The 23,887-nt window shown below is 33.7% G+C and overlaps 2 protein-coding genes across 3 annotated transcripts; both read right to left on the bottom strand.

Annotated features, from left to right (window-relative positions):
• Window positions 1-5,230: 5,230 nt before the first annotated feature.
• LOC110703327 (centromere protein C-like) lies at window positions 5,231-13,224 on the bottom strand. The gene is made up of 11 exons (XM_021881113.1): window positions 12,472-13,224; window positions 11,065-11,210; window positions 9,995-10,083; window positions 9,800-9,902; window positions 9,531-9,703; window positions 8,670-9,421; window positions 8,498-8,573; window positions 7,294-7,358; window positions 6,151-6,382; window positions 5,940-6,047; window positions 5,231-5,561 (listed from the first exon to the last, which is right to left on the bottom strand). The coding sequence occupies exons 1-11, from the start codon at window positions 12,643-12,645 to the stop codon at window positions 5,434-5,436; spliced, it is 2,046 nt and encodes a 681-aa protein (XP_021736805.1). The 5' UTR covers window positions 12,646-13,224; the 3' UTR covers window positions 5,231-5,433.
• Window positions 13,225-16,538: 3,314 nt separating this feature from the next.
• Window positions 16,539-22,147, bottom strand: LOC110703326 (probable LRR receptor-like serine/threonine-protein kinase At4g20940). 2 transcript variants are annotated; one of them, XM_021881111.1, is made up of 5 exons: window positions 21,389-22,147; window positions 21,184-21,286; window positions 19,867-20,958; window positions 18,144-19,688; window positions 16,539-17,408 (listed from the first exon to the last, which is right to left on the bottom strand). In XM_021881111.1, the coding sequence occupies exons 3-5, from the start codon at window positions 20,924-20,926 to the stop codon at window positions 16,825-16,827; spliced, it is 3,189 nt and encodes a 1,062-aa protein (XP_021736803.1). In that variant the 5' UTR covers window positions 20,927-20,958; window positions 21,184-21,286; window positions 21,389-22,147; the 3' UTR covers window positions 16,539-16,824. The 2 variants fall into 2 exon arrangements, with proteins under 2 accessions (XP_021736803.1, XP_021736804.1); XM_021881112.1 differs by having other exon boundaries at window positions 21,184-21,281.
• Between the last annotated feature and the right edge of the window lie 1,740 nt (window positions 22,148-23,887).

Below are 23,887 nucleotides of genomic sequence, written 5' to 3'. Positions count from 1 at the left end.
TTCGTGGCTTTGTATACACAACCAAAACCAGAAAATTCAATACAAGTTTATTGTTTGTTTTGCTTAATTGCTTACAAATTCTTTTGCTAGTTTTCAATTCAAGGAGTTGTTTTGATAATTAGAACGTTCAATTCTTAGTTCTAGGAGTAGTCTAAGTTTTGTTCATCAAAGTACTTAGTTCCAGGAGTGGTCTAGGTAATTTGAGAGGCGTTGAATTCGTTCCAGGAGTGGTCGTTTTCAAAGTCATATCCGGTTCGTTATTCTTAAGTTGTTCGATTTTCTTAGGAAATTCGAAGGGCTTGTGTTACTTGTGTGATTTTAGATTCTTTATTAAGTTAAGGGGTTTAAATCCACATCAGCAGTAATTTTGGGCTATGTACTTCGGCATTACATTCGGAGGCTTTAGCTTGTTTGTATGGACTTCGGTGGGCTTCAGGCGCGGATATTCAGTCACTCGCCATTTTCACTGATTCTTATAATCTTGTTACTCTCCTTAGAGGTGATGGACAGGGTGACATTAATTTACTCTGGATCATTCGCAAAATCAAATTGCTTGGGGCTTCTTTCAGACACTGCAACATTCATAAGGCGGATAGAAGGCAGGTTCACCGAGCTCACCAAATAGCAGCAGAAGCAGCGCAACTTTCAATTTGCTTTTCTATTAATATGTAGTTTGTTTAAACCTTTGTAAAAAAAAATAAATAAATAAATAAATAAATCAAATATTCTTCTTTTCCTCCTAAATAAATACTCCGTAATAAAAAGGAAAATGTTATATATAACCCTTAGAGCTACATATAAGCATTAAATTTATACTTGAAAATCGTAAAAAGTTAAGAAATCATCAAAATATAAACACTAATAACACTGATTTATGCGTGTTTTTGTTATGAATTCTTAATTTTATACGATTTCCAATAGTATATTTAATGCTTATATATAGCCCTTAGGGCTACGTATAACATTACCCATAAAATAATTCAAATAATCATATCCTATTTCTATTTTTAATGTTCCTATTATTGCGTTGTTAGCACGGTAATTTGGCAATTATCTTAATTGTAAAGGCTCAAGGGCCAATAATTGACCCATGGCTTGGTGGGCCAAATAAAAAACCTTGTCAATTTTTTTGTGCCGAACAAATTACTTCCTCCATCCCTTGAAAAAAAAAAGGGATAGAGTTGTCTCTTATGGGCAATTTTCACGGAAATTAATAAATAAATAAATATAGTAAAAGGACATTGAAAAAGTAAATTTATATTGCGTATGCAAAAAAGTAAAGTGAGAAATAAATAAAAGTCATAAAAGTACATGAAAAAAAAACAAAATTTACATGGACAAATTAAATTTGCACAAATATTGTTGCAAATTGGAGAGAATTTTAATATAAAGAATAACATTAATGGTACTTGAAAAAAGCAAATGAAACTAGAGTATTATTTTAGTGCTTAAAATTAGTCATAAGGGACTATCAATAAGAGCAACTTCAATGGTTGTAGCTAGGGAGGTGATTGTAATTTCAATAATTCCCTAGCTACTAGCTTTACCATTGGAGCTAGAAAACTCAATAGCTATTAGCTTGGGAATTAAACTTGCCAAAATAAAATGTTCATTACACCAATTAAGCTATTTCCATGTATTTTCTATCCAACGATTATTACTAAGCTAATAGCTAGTCATTGAAGCAAAAAATAGCTAAATTAATAATTAGATTAAAAGCTTATGTGGCATGGCAAGCTAATTGTCAAATTAGCTTGCCATTAAAGTTGCTCTAAGAGACAATGTGGTCAATAATCGTGACTCGTGATTCGATCCCATGTCTGGTGTATCACTTCAAGTCTCAACACTTGTATAAACACTTGAAAAAAAAAACAAGATTACAGGATACCTCAAGATCTTAGCTTTTATTGATAACTAAACAAAATCGATGGTATTTATATCCTTAATAATGAAAAGAAATCTCCCACTCACTAATAAACTAAAAATCAAGTGTCACTTTGTTAGAAACCCTAAACATATTAGCTAATTTAACATAACATCGAATAACAAATGATAAAATCTACGGTATTTGATCACCACTAAACCTTAACATTATAACCAACTAAGATAGTTAATATCCACCGAGTTTAGATTAATTTTTTGCCATAAAAGCTAATTTAACGAGGTCTTTGGCTCTCGCCATCAAAAGCTAACTTACTACATACTAGTATACACTTGTTACTCTATTTTAAAAAACTTCAACCATTGAAGAGGGAAAAGTATTATATCGAAATTGATTATTCTTAGTTTCTTCTCATGCATAGATCATAACATAGCTCAATTTTGCTTAATAATCTATTTTCAATACACATGATATATGGTTTTTGAACAACTATTAGTGACAATTATTCAAGAAAAAATTGTTTGTCAACAAAGATTTTTCAAGGGGTTTTTTTAAAAGTTTCAATTATTTATGATAACGTTTAAAACTTTCAATGACATTAAAGATGATTTAACAATAGTTACTAATAGAAGATTTTTCTGTCAATATATTTACGAAGATCAAACTTTAGGGAACAAGTGAAAGAAAATTATACTCCCTCCGTTCTATAATATTTAGTCCCATATACTATTTTGAGCATTTTAAAAAGATCTACTCATAATGAATATGTTCCATTTTTAACTTATTTTTTTTTTAGAATTAATTAGTTGTGGATTGATTGCATGACTTTAAGTAAGGAAATCTCTACCTTGAATTATGCATTATGACTTATGCTTTCCCCCCAAAAATAAAAATAATAAAAATAAAATAATAAAAATAAAAAATCATAATCTTAAATAAAGTAAACTAATTATTAATTATTCTGTACTTTAATGTTACATTTCAAATATTTTCTTTTCTTATTTTATATGATTGATTTCATATGAGACTATCATTATGAAACAACGAAGAAAATAATTTCTAGGACAAATCTTCTGAAATACGTGTACGGAGTAGTAGCAAGGAAGTTGATGTACGAAACTAGGATACTAAGACTAGGACACCATTTTATTAATACACACACTAGTATATATTTTTTACAGCTCGTTTGGGTTGGATTCCTTATTAAGCATTCCATATAACTAGATTTACATGCTACTACTTTTTTTTTTTTTTTTCTTAAAGCTGTGTTATTTTGATCACATGTAATAATTGAGTTAAAATTTTGTGAACAAAGGTGGTAAATGACATTTTTCCCTTTGTTTGCAATGAGTTGTTCCAATCCTATATTTCAATGTTAAAGTCTATTGTTTTGATGTATACTTGTTTACTACATATTGGTTGTTTTATACCTCCTCCGTTTTTAAATACTTGTTTCACTTTTCTTTTTCGACCTTTAAATACTTACTTTATTTCCTTATTTGGAAAGCTTTTACCATATTAAATTAATTTCTCTTACCAAGTGGACCCAAAAGATTTCATTTGGATTTTGTCAAAATTATTTTTGTAGTCTTTATAAATAAAAAAAATTAATAAAATAAAAAATAAAATAAAAAAACCAATTACTGTACTATATAATTTTTTATATTTTTTTTTTAATTTTGATTGATAAGTAAAAGAACATACGAAGTATATAGTACCAAGCAAAGTAAGTGCCGTTAAGTATTATGGATGAACATCAAACTCTTCAATTATTGGTTTATATTACTAGAGACGTATAGGTGACTAATTGACTATGTAAGATCATCGACTTTTCTCACTTATTCAGTTATTTGTATGTATTAAAAAAACTCTGAGATTGCATGATAAAAAAATAAAAAAAACAACTCGGGTTTTTTTTTTTAAAAAAAAAAAAAGTAACCCTTATATTATGTAATTGATGTCAAACTATCAATTGATAAAACATACTGATATTATACACTTTTTTTTTTCTTTTTTAGACCCTGATCAAACCTCAAATCCACAAATATCCTCACTTAGTTGAATTCGAACCTACAAGATTTGGGGTTCAAATCTTACTAAGAAAACCAATACCTTATTTTTGAAAATAAAAAATTTGATTGGTATTATCTGCTTATTGGATCTTATACATATATAAGCAGAAAAAAATAACCAAGTGTTAGACTAAACAAGTGGATCTAATTAAAGTTAACATGATTCGTAAATATTGAATAGCGTGGTTTTGTACTCCATAAAACCACATACGTGTATGTATTGGGACTTCTTCCCCTTTTTCATAACTTTTATACTATCAAATCCACAATTCTATTAATTAATCATAATCTCACATTCAAACCCTACATCAATGTTCAATACAATTGCAGACTTAACAATAAAATAATGAAAGTTAAAATCATATGAAAAGTATGCATTATAACACAATTTAGGCTTTACTTTAATGAAATGGACTTGCGAAGAAAGAATATAGGCATATATTTCCTCTGATTTTTTTATAGTTGCAACAGTTTAACGTATACACATTCATGTGTTTCACTTTGATGATTTAAAGTTATGTTAAAATAGTCATGTGAGATCTTATTAGATTCGTCTTAATTCATATTAATTTTAATATCAAATGTTTATATTGATAATTAAAGGTATTAACAATTAAAATCATACATCGGCAAGCATAAAAAGAGAAGTAATGCAACTATAAAAAAAACAGATGAAGTATTTATTAACGAGAAATACTAATGGATATTACAATCACTATAATAGATTAATAATTGATACAACTGCAAACTTTGGGTGTTTAATTCACTTGATTTTCACTCATCCAAATCTCTAATGTTATTAAAACTTATTTTTAGTTGTAATTTGAACTTGGATAACCCATTAACCCTTATCCGAACTTATTTTTTCTTATTCAAACTTATCTAAACTTATTATTCCTAAACGGAACTTATCTGAACTTTTTTGAGCTGAAATGAGTGAAAATAAGGTGAATTGAACAAGCCCTTATCAATCAATTATAAAAGTTGAAATCATATACTGGTATAAACATGCGCTATAACATAATTTCGGCTTACCTTGATAGATTAGACAAGCAAAGAAAGTATATTTTGATCAATAGATAACTTATTCATGATAAGATTGAAAACAAAAAAGAAAACTTCACAATATGGACAAGTGAGGAAAAATAGTTAATGCCTCTGGAGGATGCGAGAATTTTTTTATACTTTCACCTTGTTTGATTCATTTTTATCTATATTATTAACTTACCAATTGTTTCATTTAAGTAAATTACACCCGTTTCCTCACGACATTCACTTACCACGCTAAATTTCATACTTTCTTCCTGCGATTTTCTCTAGGTTACAGTTAACTCCACAAAGTATCAGCCATCTTAATTACGAGTTGCGAACATTAAAGAGAGTCAATGAAAGCTAACTGTCATCTTCATTGGAGATAAAATAAACTAAAGTTCGTAAATTACATTACAAATAATACAACTCCAGCATTTTCTGGCTACTTCAGTGTAAGGAGGCCAGCTCAACCAGATCTTTGAATTCATCGGAAACAAAAGACTTCACCTTGACTTCAGGTCCTTCTGCATCCTTTGATGGAGAGGCGTACTTCACTCCGATCACAGTCACTAGACCTGAAAACCAGTTCGGGAATTAGACAAGATTTTTATAGACGAATGTCTATAATGTGTGAATATAATTAGAATGTATCTGCAAAAATAGGACTGAGACCAGACAGGAACTCTGATCAAACGTGAACAATCAGGCTATATAACAATACTTATAAAGTTGACATCATAAATGAGATACAAAGCTCAGCAGTCAGCATAGGATTCTGGATCTTCACTTGGTGAGAGAAAAAAAAAAAAAAAAAACTGTAAAATTTCAAAAACTCGTTTTAACATTTCTATGTCGATGAGTTTCAACCCTAACTTACGATAGAACTATTCGAAGCAAGAAAATATGCCATTTTGATGAACTTGATTTATCATTTGGTGAAAACAGAAACTTACTCTCATGAACACGTCCATACAAAAACCGTTCACCTCTCCAGTACTCTAATGGTCTCATTCTTATCCTTGTACTACGCCTAACTCCAGCCTCCAACTTCGTACCAGCATCTGCAAAGAGAATAAACACAAATGAGACATAAAAATCAATGCGAATGACAATTCAACAAATTCAATAGCAACAAACAGTTATTGATGAGGCACAAGTACATACAGTATAAGCTGGTTCTACGAAGCTCCTTGGTCTCTTTTCTGATTCCTGGGCGAGCACCTTCCACTTTTCTTCTTTTATTACTAGCTTCTCCAGAAATAGACGCCTCCGATTGAGTTGATTTTGTTTTTGCTTGCTGTCCTTTCTCCGCTGTTCCCTCAGCAACAACTGCTTCAGATGGTACCTCTGATATCTCCTTCTCCTTTAATCTCTTCTTGGAAGATCTCACAGTTTCCTGTTATACAAAAGAAGATAAATTAGGAAACCAATAGAGCAATATGGTCCAAAGTCTACAAACTCACAATCAAAAGCTGAAAAAAGCCTCAATGAGCAGAAGTATTATATAACTGCCATTAACGGGACAGGCCAGTAGGCACATAATCACACATTGAAGACCCCCAGTAGAGAGTCAAATGAAGAAAAAAATAATTAGAAGCAAAAATGACCTCCAGGATCTGGCAGAAGCCTGCAATTCAATAGGTAAAGTACATTTCCTTACAACAGAACAGCAATGGATAAGAGGTGATCCAGCTGATTTAGGTACTTTGGGTGTTTTATTATTTGATAGACCACCACCAACAAACAAAGAAATGCAGCAAACAACAGAAACACAAAATATTACCTGTCATACATGTGGAAGAGCTAATGAAGACTCCTCATCAATACTAACAAATATTTCAGTATTTCACAATAGAAAGCAAATAGCTATTTAACAGTTTGATGAACTGGTTGTCCGCATTTTTATTTTTAAGAAAAAAAGGAATGGAAAACTAAAGAGGGATGAGGGGTCATTGTTCGAAGCATCTATCAGGCCAGTAGTCCAGTACTGATCTGTGTTCAATGATTCAGTATATTCAGTAAGGATTTGGCAAGAGGCCATGTACACTGCCATTTCCATCGGTAAAAGCTGCTAATACTGCCAGTGCAAGTTAGCAGTGATCGGTGTTAGAGATTCTATTATAATGAATTGTTGAGCTGCAAGGGTTTAATTATCAGTCATGAGTGGCTTGCACCCTCTACTATATTATGATTCATGTACATGGAGCTAAAATTCAGAATTCTAAATAGCCCTTCTAGTTTGTACTTTTTACATGCTAGCTCACAATTAAAATAAATTAATAAATAAAAAGTAAAAGTAACAGCTACCTCAGTAGGCTCTTCCACAGCAATGTTCTCTGTATTTAATGGTTCGCCAGTCCCACCTTTTTCAACTGCCACAATTTAGTTTGCTCATCAGAAAATAAGAAAGAAAATGTGAAAGCCTAAAGTTATGACCCAGAATCTGAAACAAACTTTTCTAAGCATGTTCACCATAGAGCAGCACAATACATGGAGGAAGAAGGCCAAAAAAAATTAATAAATAAATAAATAAAAAATGACAAAAATGTAAGCAATTTTACACTATAAACCCGGAAAGCATGTAAAGATAATGAATGGAATCTTCATTAGTACATCACTATTCTAATATAACAATGACATTTTTCAATGACAAAATAGTACTTCGTAATAAATGAATAAACCTTTGCAATGGACATCATTTATCAAGGGCATCACAAAAACAAGTTGTTGAGGAATGTCACTAAGGATGAAAGTCTGACTGATCTGCACAAGTACTACACAAGTTGTCTTTGTAGGCATTATATAGTTTTAACTCTTTCAAATATTCATTCAAGTCCAATGCATTTAAAGGTCTTTCAAGATTCAAGCAATTTCTAAACCAATAAACACCAACTTCCTCAAATTATTCCCAATTAAGGGAAGAGACCTCATATAAAAATAAAAAAGGCAACGAGACTTGTTCCAATATGAATACAAAACCACCTTGAACAGAAAAGAGCTAGCATTTTTGCAAGATTCAAGCATACATTCTGACTGTTGGGAATCAGATCTCAGTCAAGATCAGTAACTATTGGCACCAAAGCACTCTGACATCAGATCACTACTGCTATACACTGATATCAGATCACAAGCCTCATTAGTGGAAAGTACATCAGTTCAGACTTCAAGGTAAGAGAATGAAGCTACAAGTCTCAAGCTGGCTAGATACTTGTCAGCATTTTGCAAATAGCATCTTTTCATAAACATATATAAAGAGGAATCAATCCATGCAATTTACTCCCTCCATCCCAGAAAAGTATGAAACACATCCTTCACCTTCCCGATTTGCCCTTTCAAAGTCATTCAGTGCACAATTAGACAACCAATCACATGAAAGGATGAAATACATACTCCGCATTGCACTCCGAATGTTATCCAGTGCACACAAAGACACAAATAAAAACTTATGCTATACAAACAAAAGCTAATGAATACATGCATCATGCATTACATGATTCCAATATTTAGTTACCTCCATAAGAGCTAGATTTCTCCTCATCAAGGCCCTCGAAGTTGAGTTGTCGTACAGATAACAGGGTTGCATCCACCTGCTTGTTAATAAAGTGTTCCAAATCAAATTTCTAACTTATATGAGCTTAAAAGACCTTATCAAACAAATCATCAAGCTCCAAAGTGAGACTAACCTCATCCTCGTGTCTTTCGGGCTCACTAGTTGGACCTACATCATTAGACGTCAATGCAGGTCTATCCTCATCAGAACCCGCTATGTTTTTTTCTACATGCACTGGAGACCTTCCAGATTCACATGAATCAGTCCTATTACTAATTGGATCACATTGCCCAACAACATCCTCTTTTTCTTTAGGTTCGCTAATGGGATCTACGTCCTTTGCTACAGAGACAAAAGTACCATCACCAGAAACTGCATTGTTTTCTTCTTCATGAGCTGTAGACCTCCTAAATTCATGCGAGATCTCCCTCGCATCAACCTCATCAGATTGGCCAGCCTGATTGACCCTGATATCTGGTTCACTAGTACGATCTGTAGCCTCAGTTGGTGATAAATCAATATGAAGGGGTGAAAATTGGTCCATTGATGGACTACGTCTAGCAATGTGTCTGTTCAACAATGAGATAGATGCCAATGGACTTCTGGATTTTGCAGGAGATACTTGGTCACCAATTCTGGCAGCTTTACTCTTACCAGATAGATGAGCTACTATATCATCCTTCTTTTGCAAAGCTGAGCTTGATGCCAAAGATTCACGCAGCTGAACACGCCAGTCGGGAAAGAAAGCTTTACCAATATCTACATCTTTTATCTGCAATTTGTCTCGGAGAACATTCTCTACTTCATCCTTATATAATCCTTCATAATTAGAAGACAATAGCTCATCAAGCTTACTGACTTTGCTAATTGTCGTAGACTTGGATTCTGTAGAAATGACAAGAGATTATTCATCATCCTAGTTAGAAATAACAATGAAATAATCATAAATCTCAAAGCAGCATTAACAGTTTCATAACAACTTAACAACACCCACCAGGCTCTCTCACACTTGGTGAATTATTGATAACTTTAGCATCTGGAACGACATCATTGTGAGCAGGGCTTCGTATATCATTATCAAATGTTTCTTGAGCAGGCAAAAGGGTCTCATCAACCTCAGCAACTGAAATTGAAGAGCGAAAACGATTTGCATAGGTGGCTGACCTCCTGTAACAGACAAATATAGTTGCATTCATGCATCCCATATTGCATTGATACATAAGTTCACATAAGCACATACAAGAAAAGAACAGAAGTTCTAACCCCAAAAGGCCAGGCCGGCGACGACTAGAAGCCGAAGATATACGATTTTGATCCAAGTCCAAGAGTGGCTCGCCATTTAGTCTTTGCACTTCCTTTTTGGCATCTATAATTCATTCAGCAATAGAATGCACTATGAACTGAAAATCTTATGCAATTGAGAACTTAAATTAATGTCAATTGAAAACAGCAGCTTACTTTCCATCCTTTCAAACGCTGCGAAATATTCCCCTGGATCACTCAGTTTATCTACGTCTATGCTAAAATCCAAAGTCGCAGCAGGCTGACTGCAGTACAAAAGACAATATTAACAAGAGTACATCCCACAGTACAACTTATAATTGCATTACAGGCCAGTGGCAAATCCATGATTTTTTAGGGTGTTGGGTCACTGTCACCTCTCGATCATCACCCATCGACCGCATACCTATCGGTTCACGAGGTGGATGGATTTGGTGATAGAGGATGATTTTGTGGAGGAGGAGGATGCATATTGAGAGTTGAGACTAAAGTAACTTGTTATATCACACATTTTTTATGAAAATTAAGTCACGATTTTAATTTAATTAAACAATCCAATATTGTCAAAAAATAGATTAATTCAATCTTTTTGCAACTTGCCCATTCTACACCCAAGTTAATATTTTATTTTACAAAAATACAAATATCCAAGTTAATTATACAAACATAATATATACAACACAAATTAAAAGAAAAACCACTTAATGTAATGTATTAATAACACAAAACAAAACAACATTGAAGGATAATCAAATTAATCACATGATAATCAAATAATAGCTAATGCTGCTACAGTGAATTAAATGAAAAAAGGAAAAAAAAAATCAATAATCACATGAAAATCAATAAATCACATAACCACAGGAAGGGGGGGAAAAAAAGAAACAAAGAAGGAAACAAAAAGATATAAGGAATACAAAAAAATGCAAGCAGCAATGCTTGAACTCAAGACATGCGCACTTGCTTATTGGTCTTTGTCTCAACCACTCCAACCATTATGCTATAAGTTTGCATTGTTAGGTTATATCAAAAAATAATTTTTAAGAAAAGGACACCCATAAGAGAAAAAAAAAAAAAAAAAAAAAAAAAAAAAAAAAAAAAAAAAAAATCCTCTGGGTCACGTGACCCAGCAGGAACCAAGGCTGGGTCCGCCACTGTTACAGGCATGAATTATCTTGAGGCAATAGAGGGGGGAGGGAGGGGATCACAGCTGCCTAAAAGGAAGTTAAATGCATTTAATTCATCACCTTGGAATAGGTTTTGCAGAAAACTTGGCCCGCTTAAGTCCTAGAGCAAGTCTTCTCTCTCGAGGAACTTTTTGTTTTTCTGTGAGAACAATTTCTTCTAGTATGGTCTTTGTTTGCTTTAACAGCTTGTCAGGACTACTTAATACCTGAAAGCAAAGCAACATCAATATAATAACTTTTTCAGCTTGTACCAAACTACTCATCAGTGATAATAAAATTATAAGGAATACAGATTCTTAAGTCAGCCCGCCATCCAATCTGGAGGGTGCATAACAGTTAATCCAGAGCCTTCCCTTCTAAACATAATACGTCCATACATCTACAATATAGATGTGCTGAAGCATACCATTCCCTTCTATGGCAGCAGATAATCTTATTTGTCCAAGTCAATAGTTGGAAATAGCAGAAGATAAAGAGCACTATACCTCTTCATCTTACAATTTCATACCATAAAAGCGAGATATTATGATATCTATATAATTTAAAATAAGATAAGTAAAAGAGAGAGACAGAGCAGAGCAGGAAACGAGGGAAAAACTATTTGACGACATTGTCAAGTACTCTAGTTCCTTGTTTTTCTAAAGACTGGCAGTCATTTTTAAATTTTCATGACTTTCACTGTCCAGACCATTGATACTGAAATTTTTGCAACAGCACAAAATTTCAACCCATGCAAGGTCACTGCGATAAGCAATAAAGTTTCAAATCTTTCAATATGATGGCCTTACAATGAAACAAATAGGTCATTTTGAAGTCGAAAGATAATAGATCTAATCTAATCCAAACAACGCCGTAACATATCCAGTCAGAAACCTAACAAAAGTGCCATGCCAACTCAATAAACTAACTGTTCAATTGATTTTATTGTCGGAAACATTTCTTTTAATGCACCCAGTTCCCAGCTTATCGTGCCATACCATAGTTCATAAGTTGCGCTTGAAAACTCAAAAGCAGAATCCAATACTACTCAAGTCCACAAAACCTCCCAATTTATATACATTAATCTATATTCAAGTAAGAATAATCCTCATCCAACTTTTTAAACTTCCATAAGAGAAAATCTGTAATAACTAAAATGATTCTCAAACAACCCATAAATGTTCATCTCTGAGCACAAAAAACAACATTATTACAAGAAAATTCAAACAATCCAACTAATTTCAGGCATTTCGAACCCATCAAGCTTCTTTTAATTATAATTCCCTCCAATTCTATGAAACCAAAAATGCAGCCAAATCAAACCCTAAAAACCAAATTTCCCAAACAAAAAAAAAAAAATCACAATCATTAACCATTCAAAACTATTGATAATCACAAAATTAGAATTACAATTGGCAAGTTGGCATTCAGATCCAAACCCAATGACAATAAATTATCAAATTGAAGACATTGAATTGAGTAGCTTACTCTAGCTTTAAGATGAGCGTCCAAAGCGTCGGAAATGGAGAAATTAGGGTTTGAAATAGTGGCAGAAGATGATAATGAAGAAGAATTGAAGCTGCGAGGGAAGAGAGATAAACTGGATTTGTCGACGAGTGGGTCGACTAATTCGAAACCCTCAGTTTCACTACTTACTCCCATGATTTGCGCGCTTAATCTGCGTTGAATTGGGTTCGAATTTAGGGTGATTGAAGTTGAATTCTGGAGAATTTGGGGATGAAATCGACGAACTGTCACTTTCTCTCTCTTCAGGTAAACCCTAGCAGAGTGACACCATATTTTTGGGGAAGTTTCGAAATTTTGAGAAAGGCGGGACGCGGGAGGGTTAGATTTAATCACCAGGTGATAAGGCGGAAGTTTTTCCTGATTTTTTATTCCTTTTTTTATTTTAAGAGTTATGGTCTTATTTTGAATTCGATGGACTTTGACTAAATTTTAACATTATGCGTATAATAAGTGGAGTACTGTGAGTCTGTGAAGTACGAGAATATAATTGTGGCATTATGGGTATATATTGGCTAATTGACCAGATTGGTAAATAAAAAAGGTCCTTTGTGAAAAATTAGTAAAAAAACTTATTTCGGCGACAATTTGGTAAAAAAAAAGAAGCTAACTATATGCAACAATTTGGTAAAAACAATAAACTCCGGCGACATTTAGCCCAAAAATTCTTATTTTTGTTGACAAACTCTTTAAAAATCTTAATTAAATTTGTTTTTTGTGTTTTTAAATTTATTTTTCCCATCTAAGATTTTAAATTACTATTACATCCCCTTTTTATTTTGCTAAATCCCATTACCAAATTTATTTATAACCCCTTTTTAAAAGAATTTCGTTAATAAGGGTTATGTAACTTTTCAACAATTTTTATCTTGAAATTGTTATATCCATTAAAAGGGTTGTAAAAAAACCAAGAAAAACGACGTAAGCGTCTTCTTTTAGGCGCGAAACGACGTAAATTACCCTTAATATTCAGCGACACGTAAGCGTCTTCTTCAATTTGACTGGTTTCTTCTTCAATTCATGTAAAATTTTGTTCTTCAATTGAACGAAAAACTTGACTGGTTTTTTTTACAAGGGCCAGAAAAAACTCTAACAATAGTACACTAACTGGAATTTTGCAACTCCGAATCTAAAAAAATTAAAAATCAAAATCACCAATACAAAACAACCAATCGTCATGGCTCCATGCTTGAATGCTTGACATTACCTATTAACTTGTTGTCCCCTATCTTCTTCATCCTCTTCCACCTTTCCTGCGGCAAAATCAAACGAAAAACCCTAGAAAAATTAGAGAAATTGGGGCATGGTTAACCCTTAACGACAAGGTTTGTCTTCCTTCTCCATTGAAGTTGTTCATGCTTTTCGATTCCTCCATTAAAGGTTTTACAAAGCCATTTTCATGTACTATGTGAGCTTGCTTTTCTGTTTCTCCCTCGTGATAAAGATGAAGACAATTGCAAAAGTGAGCTTAACTCACCCTCAAAGCTGAGTTAAGATAGATGAATGGAGCAATAACGGCGTGAAGTGTTCTTTTTGAAGCCCATGTGCCCAATGTCAAAGCTTTTGCTGAGAAAACAATTGTTTATTGGTCTAGCACGAAAATCAATAGACTTTTATTAGACTACTAGGTTAAATTCCGTGCAATGCACGGATGTTAAATATTTTTAACAATTTTATTATATTTTTAAATATAATCACTTGAGTATTAAAAAATATAGAGTATATTAAAAATAAAAGCATGCAAGAAAAAATATTTTAAAAACATATAATAATTAAATTATAAACTTATAATGGATAGTTTAATCTTTTAGAAAAAAATTTATATTTTATATAAAACAAATTATGTCATAATTTAGATATAATTTTTTTTTTCCTTAAGTAACAATAATTTTTTTAGAAGGTACTTTTGGCGGGAAATTTTTTAATAATACATTGACAAGTGTGTCTTAAGATTCGCTTTTAGTAGTATGTAATTGATTGATTCAACGGATACACAAAAATTGTAGCCATTATAACTACTTTTAATCTCAACCGTTTAAATATTAAAGTTTAATCTTGTCCATTTATTATTTGACTTTACATTAAAACAAAATTAATTAATTTCAAAAGCTACTTTATTTTAGAAAAGAAAAAGTAAAACTGAAAAAAAAAAAAAAAAAAAAAAAACAACAACAACTGCTTGTTGTTGGCTTGCTGCCATTGATACATGAGCCGTTCTAACTTCTAAGTATCCAACTTTCAACCTTCAACTTAATCTACATTAAATAAGTATGGAGATTAAAGTATAACTAAATAATCAATGGAAAACTCCCAACTAAACTTAAAAAAAGGAATCTGATTTTATACATTGGAAAGTTTTTATACTACCTCTGTTACAAGTTATGTGAAACGATTTGACATAAAGCAGAGATTAGTATAACCAAGGTTGATTGTTCCAACTTTAATTTAATCATACAGTTCAAAATTATTTAATTACTGCTCTCCACCACTCTCCCTACTTATTCTTGCACTAATTGATGTAACAAAAGTTCGAACACTTATCCCCAATTCATAATCTATGATCGAAATTCGGCTACAAACCTCACAAATTTTGCTTTCGATTGTTTGTAGAATAGAATGTACCAAAATTTCTCCAAAACTCCCCCAAATTTCCATGAATATCCCTATGAATTTCTCCCAAAAGCCAAGATTATGTTAAGTGGATTCTTTGATTATACATACTTGGCAGAAATTTTTCATGAAAGCTTTCGTATTGTTTTATTTTGCAGAGGAATAATGAAAAGCTGTTTAAGATTTTTTTTTTGGGATATATTTCTAGTCAACTTAAATCAACGGTCCTAATTTACGTAATGATAATCAATGGTGTAGATTTTGTTTTTTACAATAGCTACAATTTTATTGTAGCCATTGCAAAACTGTCCTATATACACTCATTTTATATAAAGAGTTTTATTTTCTCAATAGTTACCCAACATTTGACATTTTTTATAAAGAAAATACAACTTCTATGAAAAAAATTATTTTGGCTAGCCAACTAAAGAGTATCCCAAAACATCATATCTAAAAGTTGATTAAATTCTTATTTATCTCTAGGTAGTATTATGCATGAAGATGTAATAGGTATGGCAATGCCGTACGATCCCCTTGGTTTTTCTTAATTGTTAATTTTCTTTCAGGGCCTAACCTCTCTTGCACCCAAATAAAATGAAAATTATCTTTGGACACTTTACTATACATTTTGGCCATTTTAGTATTATACTCCATAATCTATCATCTCAATACGCTCATTAACAAGATGTGTTTTTAGTACTATATTATTTTACTTTTAACTAAAATGTTTGTAACATTATAAGATGTTGATCAATCTAACATACATGAACCAATAATTTATTGTCAAACTAGTGATCTCGAATGGGTGGCTATTACCGTATTAGGTAAACTTGTTACGTGTCTTATGACTTACAAGTACTAAGATTTTACAGGTTGCACATAAAATCACTTAGAGAGTAACAGGCAGCAGTTAAAGGACCTCATACTGCATAGGCAATTTCGTTGACAGTATGAAGAATGTGAACTTTCATAGTTTCATGTGACTTGAACAAGTCCAACCTAGTTCTCTGCCTGTGAATTTTCATAGATTTTACTGATGAATTACCCATACATGAATTACACCATGCACTAAATAATAACATAACTATTCTCCGATTCAGAATCATAGCTCAGCTGAAAATTAAACTGACTTCTCCCTCTCTGCTAAGTGCAAATCCATTATGTCCCCTCCTTTAACATTGAAGGGGAAGAGGTCCTTGACCAATGCCGTAAAAACCTTCAGGCCTTCAGGGATTTCAATTCAGAATTGCGTTACAGTATCAATAAGAAAACAAGTGCATAACGATACAAGGGAGCTGGATTGTAACAAAAAGTTTCGGCTATCAATAAGAAAACAAGTGCATAACGAAACAAGGGAGCTGGATTGTAACAAAAAGTTTCGGCTCTTGTAATGCCATAGTTAGAAAAGTTAAACTTGTAACTTTCGGAATCAAGCAAGAGATTTGATTAACAGGTTAAAGGCTTTCACATTGCCAATAAGATATTTGCAATGTGATATCTGCAATTCTTTTTACATATGGGCATATAATCTTAATATGCAAACATTGAATGATGGCTCATTTGTACAACCATCATTCAAGAAAACAATTCCCACCGCCTACAGCAAAACTAACACTCAAAAACTGAGGCTACTAACATATCCCAATTCCAGGAAGATCTAAAAATCAAAATTCCCAAGAAAAGAAAAAAACTAAAACCTCAAACAAACTAAATGGATGAAAGATCTTCGTAAATAGTCTTGATACCTGGTCTCTCTGAAACTGAGCGTATACATCGTAAAGCAATTCCAAGGACCTCCTTTGACCCCTTGTCTACTGTAGGATTTCCCATTTCTGTAGTCAAAGCAGAGTCGAAGCAATCAGAGCCCCGTCCTTCAGCAACTCTCAACCGAACCCAGTCTGTCAAATCAACACCTCCCCCTTCACCAGAGACAACTTCGCCAGCACATCTTCCAGTCAACAATTCCAACAATATAACTCCAAAGGCAAAAACATCAGATTTGAAAGACGGTAATGGTTTCTTAGAAGCAGCCAATTCTGGAGCCCGATATCCTAATACACCAGCATCGAGGATTTGTTCAATTGTCCCAGCTTGAGTCATGAGGCGATGAAGACAGTAATCCGCGACTCGTGCATTGAGCTCAGGACCATCCAATAGTATGTTGTTTGCTTTTAGATTACCATGAGGAAGAGCTCGATCAAAATGGAGATAATTCAGACCACGAGCAACATCTACTGCAATCTTTAGTCTCTGTGGCCAAGTTAATGGTGGACCTTTTCTCCCTGGTCGATCTAAAAAATAAAGTAGTCATCAATAATTCAGAAGATAACAGATATTCTATGGACAGCAATTATGAGTTACCATGTACAACTATTGCATAAGCTTGTAGAAGACATCTAAGCACATAGAAGTATTGCATACTTATTCAAGAGAAAAATGTAAGCAGCAATGAATATGAGCATAATTGTAGATTGTAAATCAACCCGAATATACATGATCCATGCAGAATAATAAAATTTTCAAAGGTAGTAGATCTTCATACAGCAAGACCTTATGTATCTCCATCGGACTCAATTACCTGAGCATTTTTTCATCTCATATAGACACCATACACATCACAGAAAGAGAAGGGTCAAATGAGGAAAAAGACGCCAACACATAATCTTATACTACTCCAAATTTACCTTCTTCAAAACCAGAGTCCACTTTACATAAAAGTTTAAGGTAGTCAATCTACTAAACTTATAGAACCCGAGGTCAGGGGATCATATGCAATATACTAAGTAAGACCTGGCAACAAATGCAGTTATGTTCCATTGTAAGAAGAAAGAAAATGCATGCTACAGTAAAGAAAAGGGAGCTAAGATACACAGGTAAAAATCACATGATTATTGAATTTTATTTTATTATTTTTTTTTATATAAATTTATCTAGGGTTCCAGATATTCATTTCTGCCATTCCCCCTTCATTGCTAGGGATTTGAACTCATTTTCAAACAGATACAGATGAGAGCACAAGTTATTACCATAAAGAAAGCTAGCAAGACTTCCAGGTGAAACATAGTCTGAAAGAATGAGCTTCTCATGCTGTGTAGGTCCCCAATAGTACCCTCGTAATGCAACAACATTCGGATGCCTGATATTCGCAAATTTCTTAGCCTCCTTCGAAAAGTCTTTCTTTGGTCTTGCAACACCTTCTCTTAGCCACTTCACGGTTAAGAACATACCATTTTCTAATGTAGCTCTATAAGAAGTTCCATGACTGCTACGACCCAAAACCTCTGCTGGAGCTTTTGACAGCTCCTCAGGTGTCAAAGATACGGTATCATCAAGAAAATACAACTCACCTGCTAGCCGATCAGGTGATCTAACATCAAGTTTGGATAGATTCTCCGCAGCAAAAGAATCTCCAGATTCTGGTGACCAAGATAATTGGCTAGTTTTGGATGGAGAGAAACCTGTTACAGCAGCTGCTTTCTCATCAGGACTCATTATCTCAGATGAGGATCCTTTCCTGGTAGTGGTGATAATGTCCTCAGCTGAAACAACCAAATTCTGGGGATTTTCCCTCCCACCAATGCCTGCAGGATTTGGTGGCATCTTCCTATGGACATCTCTCTTAGTAAAATCTTCTGATAGAGGTCTCTTAGAGATGCGAATGTAATGTATGAAGATAGCAAGCAAAATCAAAATGAAAAAGACAACCACACATGCAACAATAATTATCACTTTAATCAGGGTCTTCATCGATTTCCTCTTGGAGTTTCCACCAGAGCTTTCTGGTCCAGGAGGCGCATTGGGAAGTTGTAGCTTAGAATTTCCAGGGAAGAAAGATGAACGGGGAAATACCCTCAAATTCTCTGGAACAACCCCAGAGAGGTCATTATATGATGCATTAAAGTTTTGAAGGTTGCTAGACAAGTTAGTAGGCAAAGGGCCAGTAAAGTGGTTCTCAGATAGATCTAAAGAAGTCAGTGAACTCATATCATTCATAGAAGTTGGTAGTGAACCTGAAATATTATTTTTAGCAAGATTAAGCACCTCCAGACCAGTTAACGACCCAAATCTGTCTGGAAAGTAGCCACCCAAATTATTATCAGCAAGATCAAGCACTCGAAGATCGGACTGGCCTGGAGGAGGAGAGAACTCAATACTTCCAACAAAAGAGTTGCCAGCAAGATGTAACTCTTGCAAGGTTGGCATAGTTAACAAATCACTTTGAAGAGGTCCATCTAACTTATTGAAACTTAGGTCCAGAACACTAAGCTTTGGGAATTGAGTCACAACTTTTGGGAGATGGCTACTGAGGGAATTACGGGAAAGATTGAGATAGTTTAGATGCAAAAACTGTGATGTCGTCTCAGGAACAGGACCTGTTAAACGATTTTGGCTGAGATCAAGGAACTCAATGTTTCCCCATTTTGCCATTTTTGACAAGTTCCCTTGAAGTTGATTCTTTGATAAATCAAGGATAGCACAGTCTCCAGTCAACAGTGGCAGTTCACCAGACAGACCATTTGAAGACAGATTAAGTGTCCGCAGCGTAGTAGACATGATGATGCCAATTGAACCTGAGAGACAATAATGACAGTGAGAGAACAAAAGTTATACCAATATATATTTTCTATAGAAGAAATTGATTAGCATTATTATTACATGTATTAAAGGACAATTATGAGTTAAATCATAAAGTAAAGAATTATGAACCAAAGGATTGCTAAAGCAAAAGTTTGATATATAGAATAGTACCTGTGAGATTGTTGCCACTCAAATCCAACTCCGTAAGAAGAACAGGATCTCCTTTCAGCAAATCATTAGGAACAAACCCGGAAAACCTGTTGTTGCTCAATCTGAGGACCTCAAGATCATAAACAAAGTTGAATTCAGGCAAATCTCCTGAAAACATATTGTAACTCAAATCCAAAACCTTCAGGTTTTCAAAGAGCTGAGTTTGACCAATTAGCGATCCAGTAAGCCTGTTGTGGCTGAGATTCAAATACTTGACTGACTCAGACACACCAGCCAGGAATTTCTCCTTCTTCGAACCAGAATTCTCAAGTTGGTTGTTACTCAAATCGACATGCATAGCACTAGAGAATAGCAAGAACTCATAATCAAGATCCCCATCAAGCATATTTCCATGCAAGTCAAGCACCTCAAGACTTGAAAGCAATTCAAATTCTTTTGGAATCTTCTTTTGAAACTCATTGTCAGATAAATTTAGATAAACCAAACTTCCTAGCTTAGTCAATGAAGCAGGCAAGGGACCAGACAAGGAGTTCCGGCTCAAGTCCAGAGACTCAAGTGAAGTGAGTCCCGAAATAGAATCAGGAATAGGTCCGGAGATGTTGTTTCCAGAACATGTAAGGTTCTGCAAGCTAGCCAAACTACCAATTCCTGATGGTAAAGAGCCGGCAAACAGATTGTTTGAGATATCCAAATACTGAAGCTTATCAAATGAGCCTATATTACTAGGAATATTACCACTTATGGAATTATTTGCCATTGAAAGTTTAACCAACATGGTAAGATTAGCAAATACACTCAAGTCTGCCGCTGCAGACAGACCCAAGTTATCAAGAACAACCCCGGCAACGTGCCCACCATTACAAACAATCCCATTCCAAGAAGATGGACACCCATTGAAGTCAATGGACTCCTCATTCCATGAATTCAACACATAACCAGTAGGATCATGCTTAATACCCTTCTTAAATTGAAGCAATGCTATAATATCCGGCGACGGAAGCTGCCCCATAGTAGAAACCATATATAAACACATCAAAACTAACCTAAAAAGCCTCATCATTCTACCTCCACACCCCTAAGCTAATTTTTCACCTGAAATTGTAAAAAACAAAAAGCATACTCAAATTCCTCACATTTTTTGACATTGTACTAAGCACCAAACACTGCATTACTTCAAACCCTATTCATCAAAAAAGCAAGCTACAAATTGAAATAAGTAAAATGCAACTATCAAAGATCTATAACAAAATCCAAATCCACCAAAAAATAAAAATAAAATAAAATAAAAAGAACAGCAAAGGGGTAATTCTTTCTTACCAGAACAGAAGCTTTTGAGCCAACAAACAATCAAAAAGATCAACAAACTTGCAACTTCTTCAAACTTCCCACATTTGGTGAAAATAACCCAGAAATCTCTGTGCTGTCAAAAGAAAAGTATTTAGAAAATAAAAATTAATAAACATTGAAAAATAAAAAATGAAAAAAAAAAACCCAGAAATCTCAACTAAAAAATGTCACTAACCCAGAAAAAAGTAGACACTAATGTGGGTAGCAATCAACACCAGCATTGAATTAAATACAAGGGACCCATGAAGAAAAAAAAAATTAGCCCTTAATTACTACATTTCCAGCACTTAACACTAATAAAGCTTTAATCTTTCTGCAAAGTTGAGTAATCAAAGGAAAACCCAGAAAACCCCACAAAAAATTTTCAAAACCCTTTTTCCAAAATGTCACTTTCACTCTCCTAAAGTATCAAAAAACTAAACAAAAGTTATAATGAGGTAAGAAAGAGAAGCCCACATAACAAACAAGAAATGAGAAACCCTAACAATTTCTTTTGTCATTCCTTTTGATGGTACTACTTTGTATTTTTTGTTAATTTAATTTTTTTCTTTTTTTTTTTTTTGTCAGCGGGAAATTTTTTTCAAGAAAATTAATGGATTTTTCACTTTTCTCCCCGCCAAAAAGTGAAGACAGAAGAACAGCTTAGTGGACGCCAAATGATTTTGTTAAATGCAGTTTATGGAGGGAGGAGGGAAGGGTACTTTTTGGAAATTGAGCTTTTGTGGGTGCATGCAGTGGAGAGTAGGGACCAGTATAGTGTTGCCACGTACTATAACCTACTTGTATTTCTTTTACTTTTTTTTTTAACTATAGAGTATCGTAAGAAAAAGTATCCTATCAAACCAAAACCTCACAAAGGTGACAGGTAATTACAGTTTACAATACCACTTGTCTTAGCACTTACTCCCTTCGTTTTTAAATACTTGCTCCATTTCTATTTTTTGCATTATTCATTACCCTACTCTGATTAATGTTTGTGATTTATACATAAGAAAAAATATAATCGTGTGGGTACTTGTTGGAATCATCTCAATGAATAGAATATTAATTTTCAATTGTTAGAAGTTATACCTATTGATAATTAAAGATAATAGTGATCAAAGATTATCATCGGGATGCGTGTCCAAGATAAATGGAGCAAGTATTTAAAAACGGAGGGAGTGTCAAGCATTCCAACACTTGGTCCTTTTTTTACCTCATTTTCGCTTATTTCGGAATTAATAAGTTCAAATAGTTCAGTTCAGGAAAAATAAGTTCTGATAAGGATTGCTCAAGTTCAAATTATAACTAATATAAGTTTTGATAAGGTCTAATAAGTTCAGGTAGGTTCAGATAAGTAGAATCGGGTGAATAAAACACACTCTTACGGTCTTACGTCAGTTCAATTAGGTCATTAAAAGTTGGAGGTGAGGAGTCGATTAGTGTTAAGAAATTAATAAATCCCCACCCTTAAAGTGTCCCTTGTTCGAAGTGGTGGAGCCTGTTGTTTTCGTGCCCTTTGACTAGGGTAAAGCATTGACCGTATAGGTTTTGTTTTTACATGTAACTGCAACATGGTAAGGATGGTATGGACAAATAACAATATATGTAAAATCAGTATATGTAATTATGTATGGTAGGGTAGGAGAATTGTTTTGATGTTTACAGCTTTACATAACTGCTTGTCTTGCTTATTATAAATGGGAGGTGAGTTTGGTGAGTGTGTTTATGACGTTAGTGAATTCATACCAATTATGATGGATTTTAGTCATGCATATAAAGGAGAAAAAAAGGGAAAACTAATGACAAAATCTTTAGGTTTATGATTTAATAGTACTTTTTTAGCAGGAACAATTTAATTGATGTCGATAGGTCATTAATGCCATTCTATATATTGATGATTGCTAATGCAGTATTTTCTTTAGTTATGTTTTGTAAGATACTAGAGGCCTAATGATGGTTGGTGGGTTAGGATTTTTAATTAAGATTAAACCAACTAATATTTCACCTTACTATAAGTCAACTATCACTAGTAGAAAAATACAATAAGGCACCCCCATAAAGGCACCGGTTCAGGCCAAACCGGTGCCCTAAACCGGCCCAAATTTGGGCGCCATTTTACACAAATATAAAAGGCACCGGTTCAGACCAAACCGGTGCCAAAAACTAAAAGGGCACCGATTTGAACCGGTGCCAATTGAACCGCTCCTTAATTTAAAGAAAACCGCTTAAACTTAAAAAAAAAAATAAAAATAAAAAAAAAAAATCGGCCATATTAATACTAAACCCTATTATTCTCGCCGCTTCTCCCCTCCTCTTCTTTCCTACTCTTTCTCTCTCCTCTTCTCATCTCCTCCTTCGCCTTTCTCATCAGTCTTTCTCATCTCCCCTCCTTCCCTTTCTTCATTCTCCCAAAGCTACCACGAAGACCACCACGGCGAGCACATGCAACACCTCCACGGAGAGCACCAAGAACACGTCTCCTCCTCCCTCAATTTATGGGTTTTTGTTTTCTGATTTTGATTTTTGATTTTTGAATTTTGTTTTTCGATTTTGATTTTCGATTTTTTCTGGATTTTTTCGATATCAATTTCAATTTTTTTTCGTTTTTGTTTTATTTTAATTGATTTCTGGGTTTTTGATTTGTTCGTTTTTGTTTTTATTTTTATGATTTCTAGGTTTTTTTCTGGGTTTT

Source organism: Chenopodium quinoa, unplaced genomic scaffold (assembly GCF_001683475.1).
Source record: "Chenopodium quinoa cultivar QQ74 unplaced genomic scaffold, ASM168347v1, whole genome shotgun sequence".
NCBI classification, from domain to species: Eukaryota; Viridiplantae; Streptophyta; class Magnoliopsida; order Caryophyllales; family Amaranthaceae; genus Chenopodium; species Chenopodium quinoa.
This window is presented reverse-complemented; position numbering and strand designations above follow the sequence as displayed.

Excerpts from the sequence above, each read along its gene's own strand:
- LOC110703326 (XM_021881111.1), bottom strand. The coding sequence starts at position 20,926 with ATGATGAGGCTTTTTAGGTTAGTTTTGATGTGTTTATATATGGTTTCT. Across the intron at positions 19,689-19,866 it reads GAGTGGCAACAATCTCACAG|GTTCAATTGGCATCATCATG; the intron begins GTACTATTCTAT and ends ATTGTCTCTCAG. Across the intron at positions 17,409-18,143 it reads TCTTGCTAGCTTTCTTTATG|ATCGACCAGGGAGAAAAGGT; the intron begins GTAATAACTTGT and ends TTTATTTTTTAG.
- LOC110703327 (XM_021881113.1), bottom strand. The coding sequence starts at position 12,645 with ATGGGAGTAAGTAGTGAAACTGAGGGTTTCGAATTAGTCGACCCACTC. Across the intron at positions 6,383-7,293 it reads CTGTGGAAGAGCCTACTGAG|GAAACTGTGAGATCTTCCAA; the intron begins GTAGCTGTTACT and ends TTTGTATAACAG. Across the intron at positions 5,562-5,939 it reads GTATGGACGTGTTCATGAGA|GTCTAGTGACTGTGATCGGA; the intron begins GTAAGTTTCTGT and ends ACTGGTTTTCAG.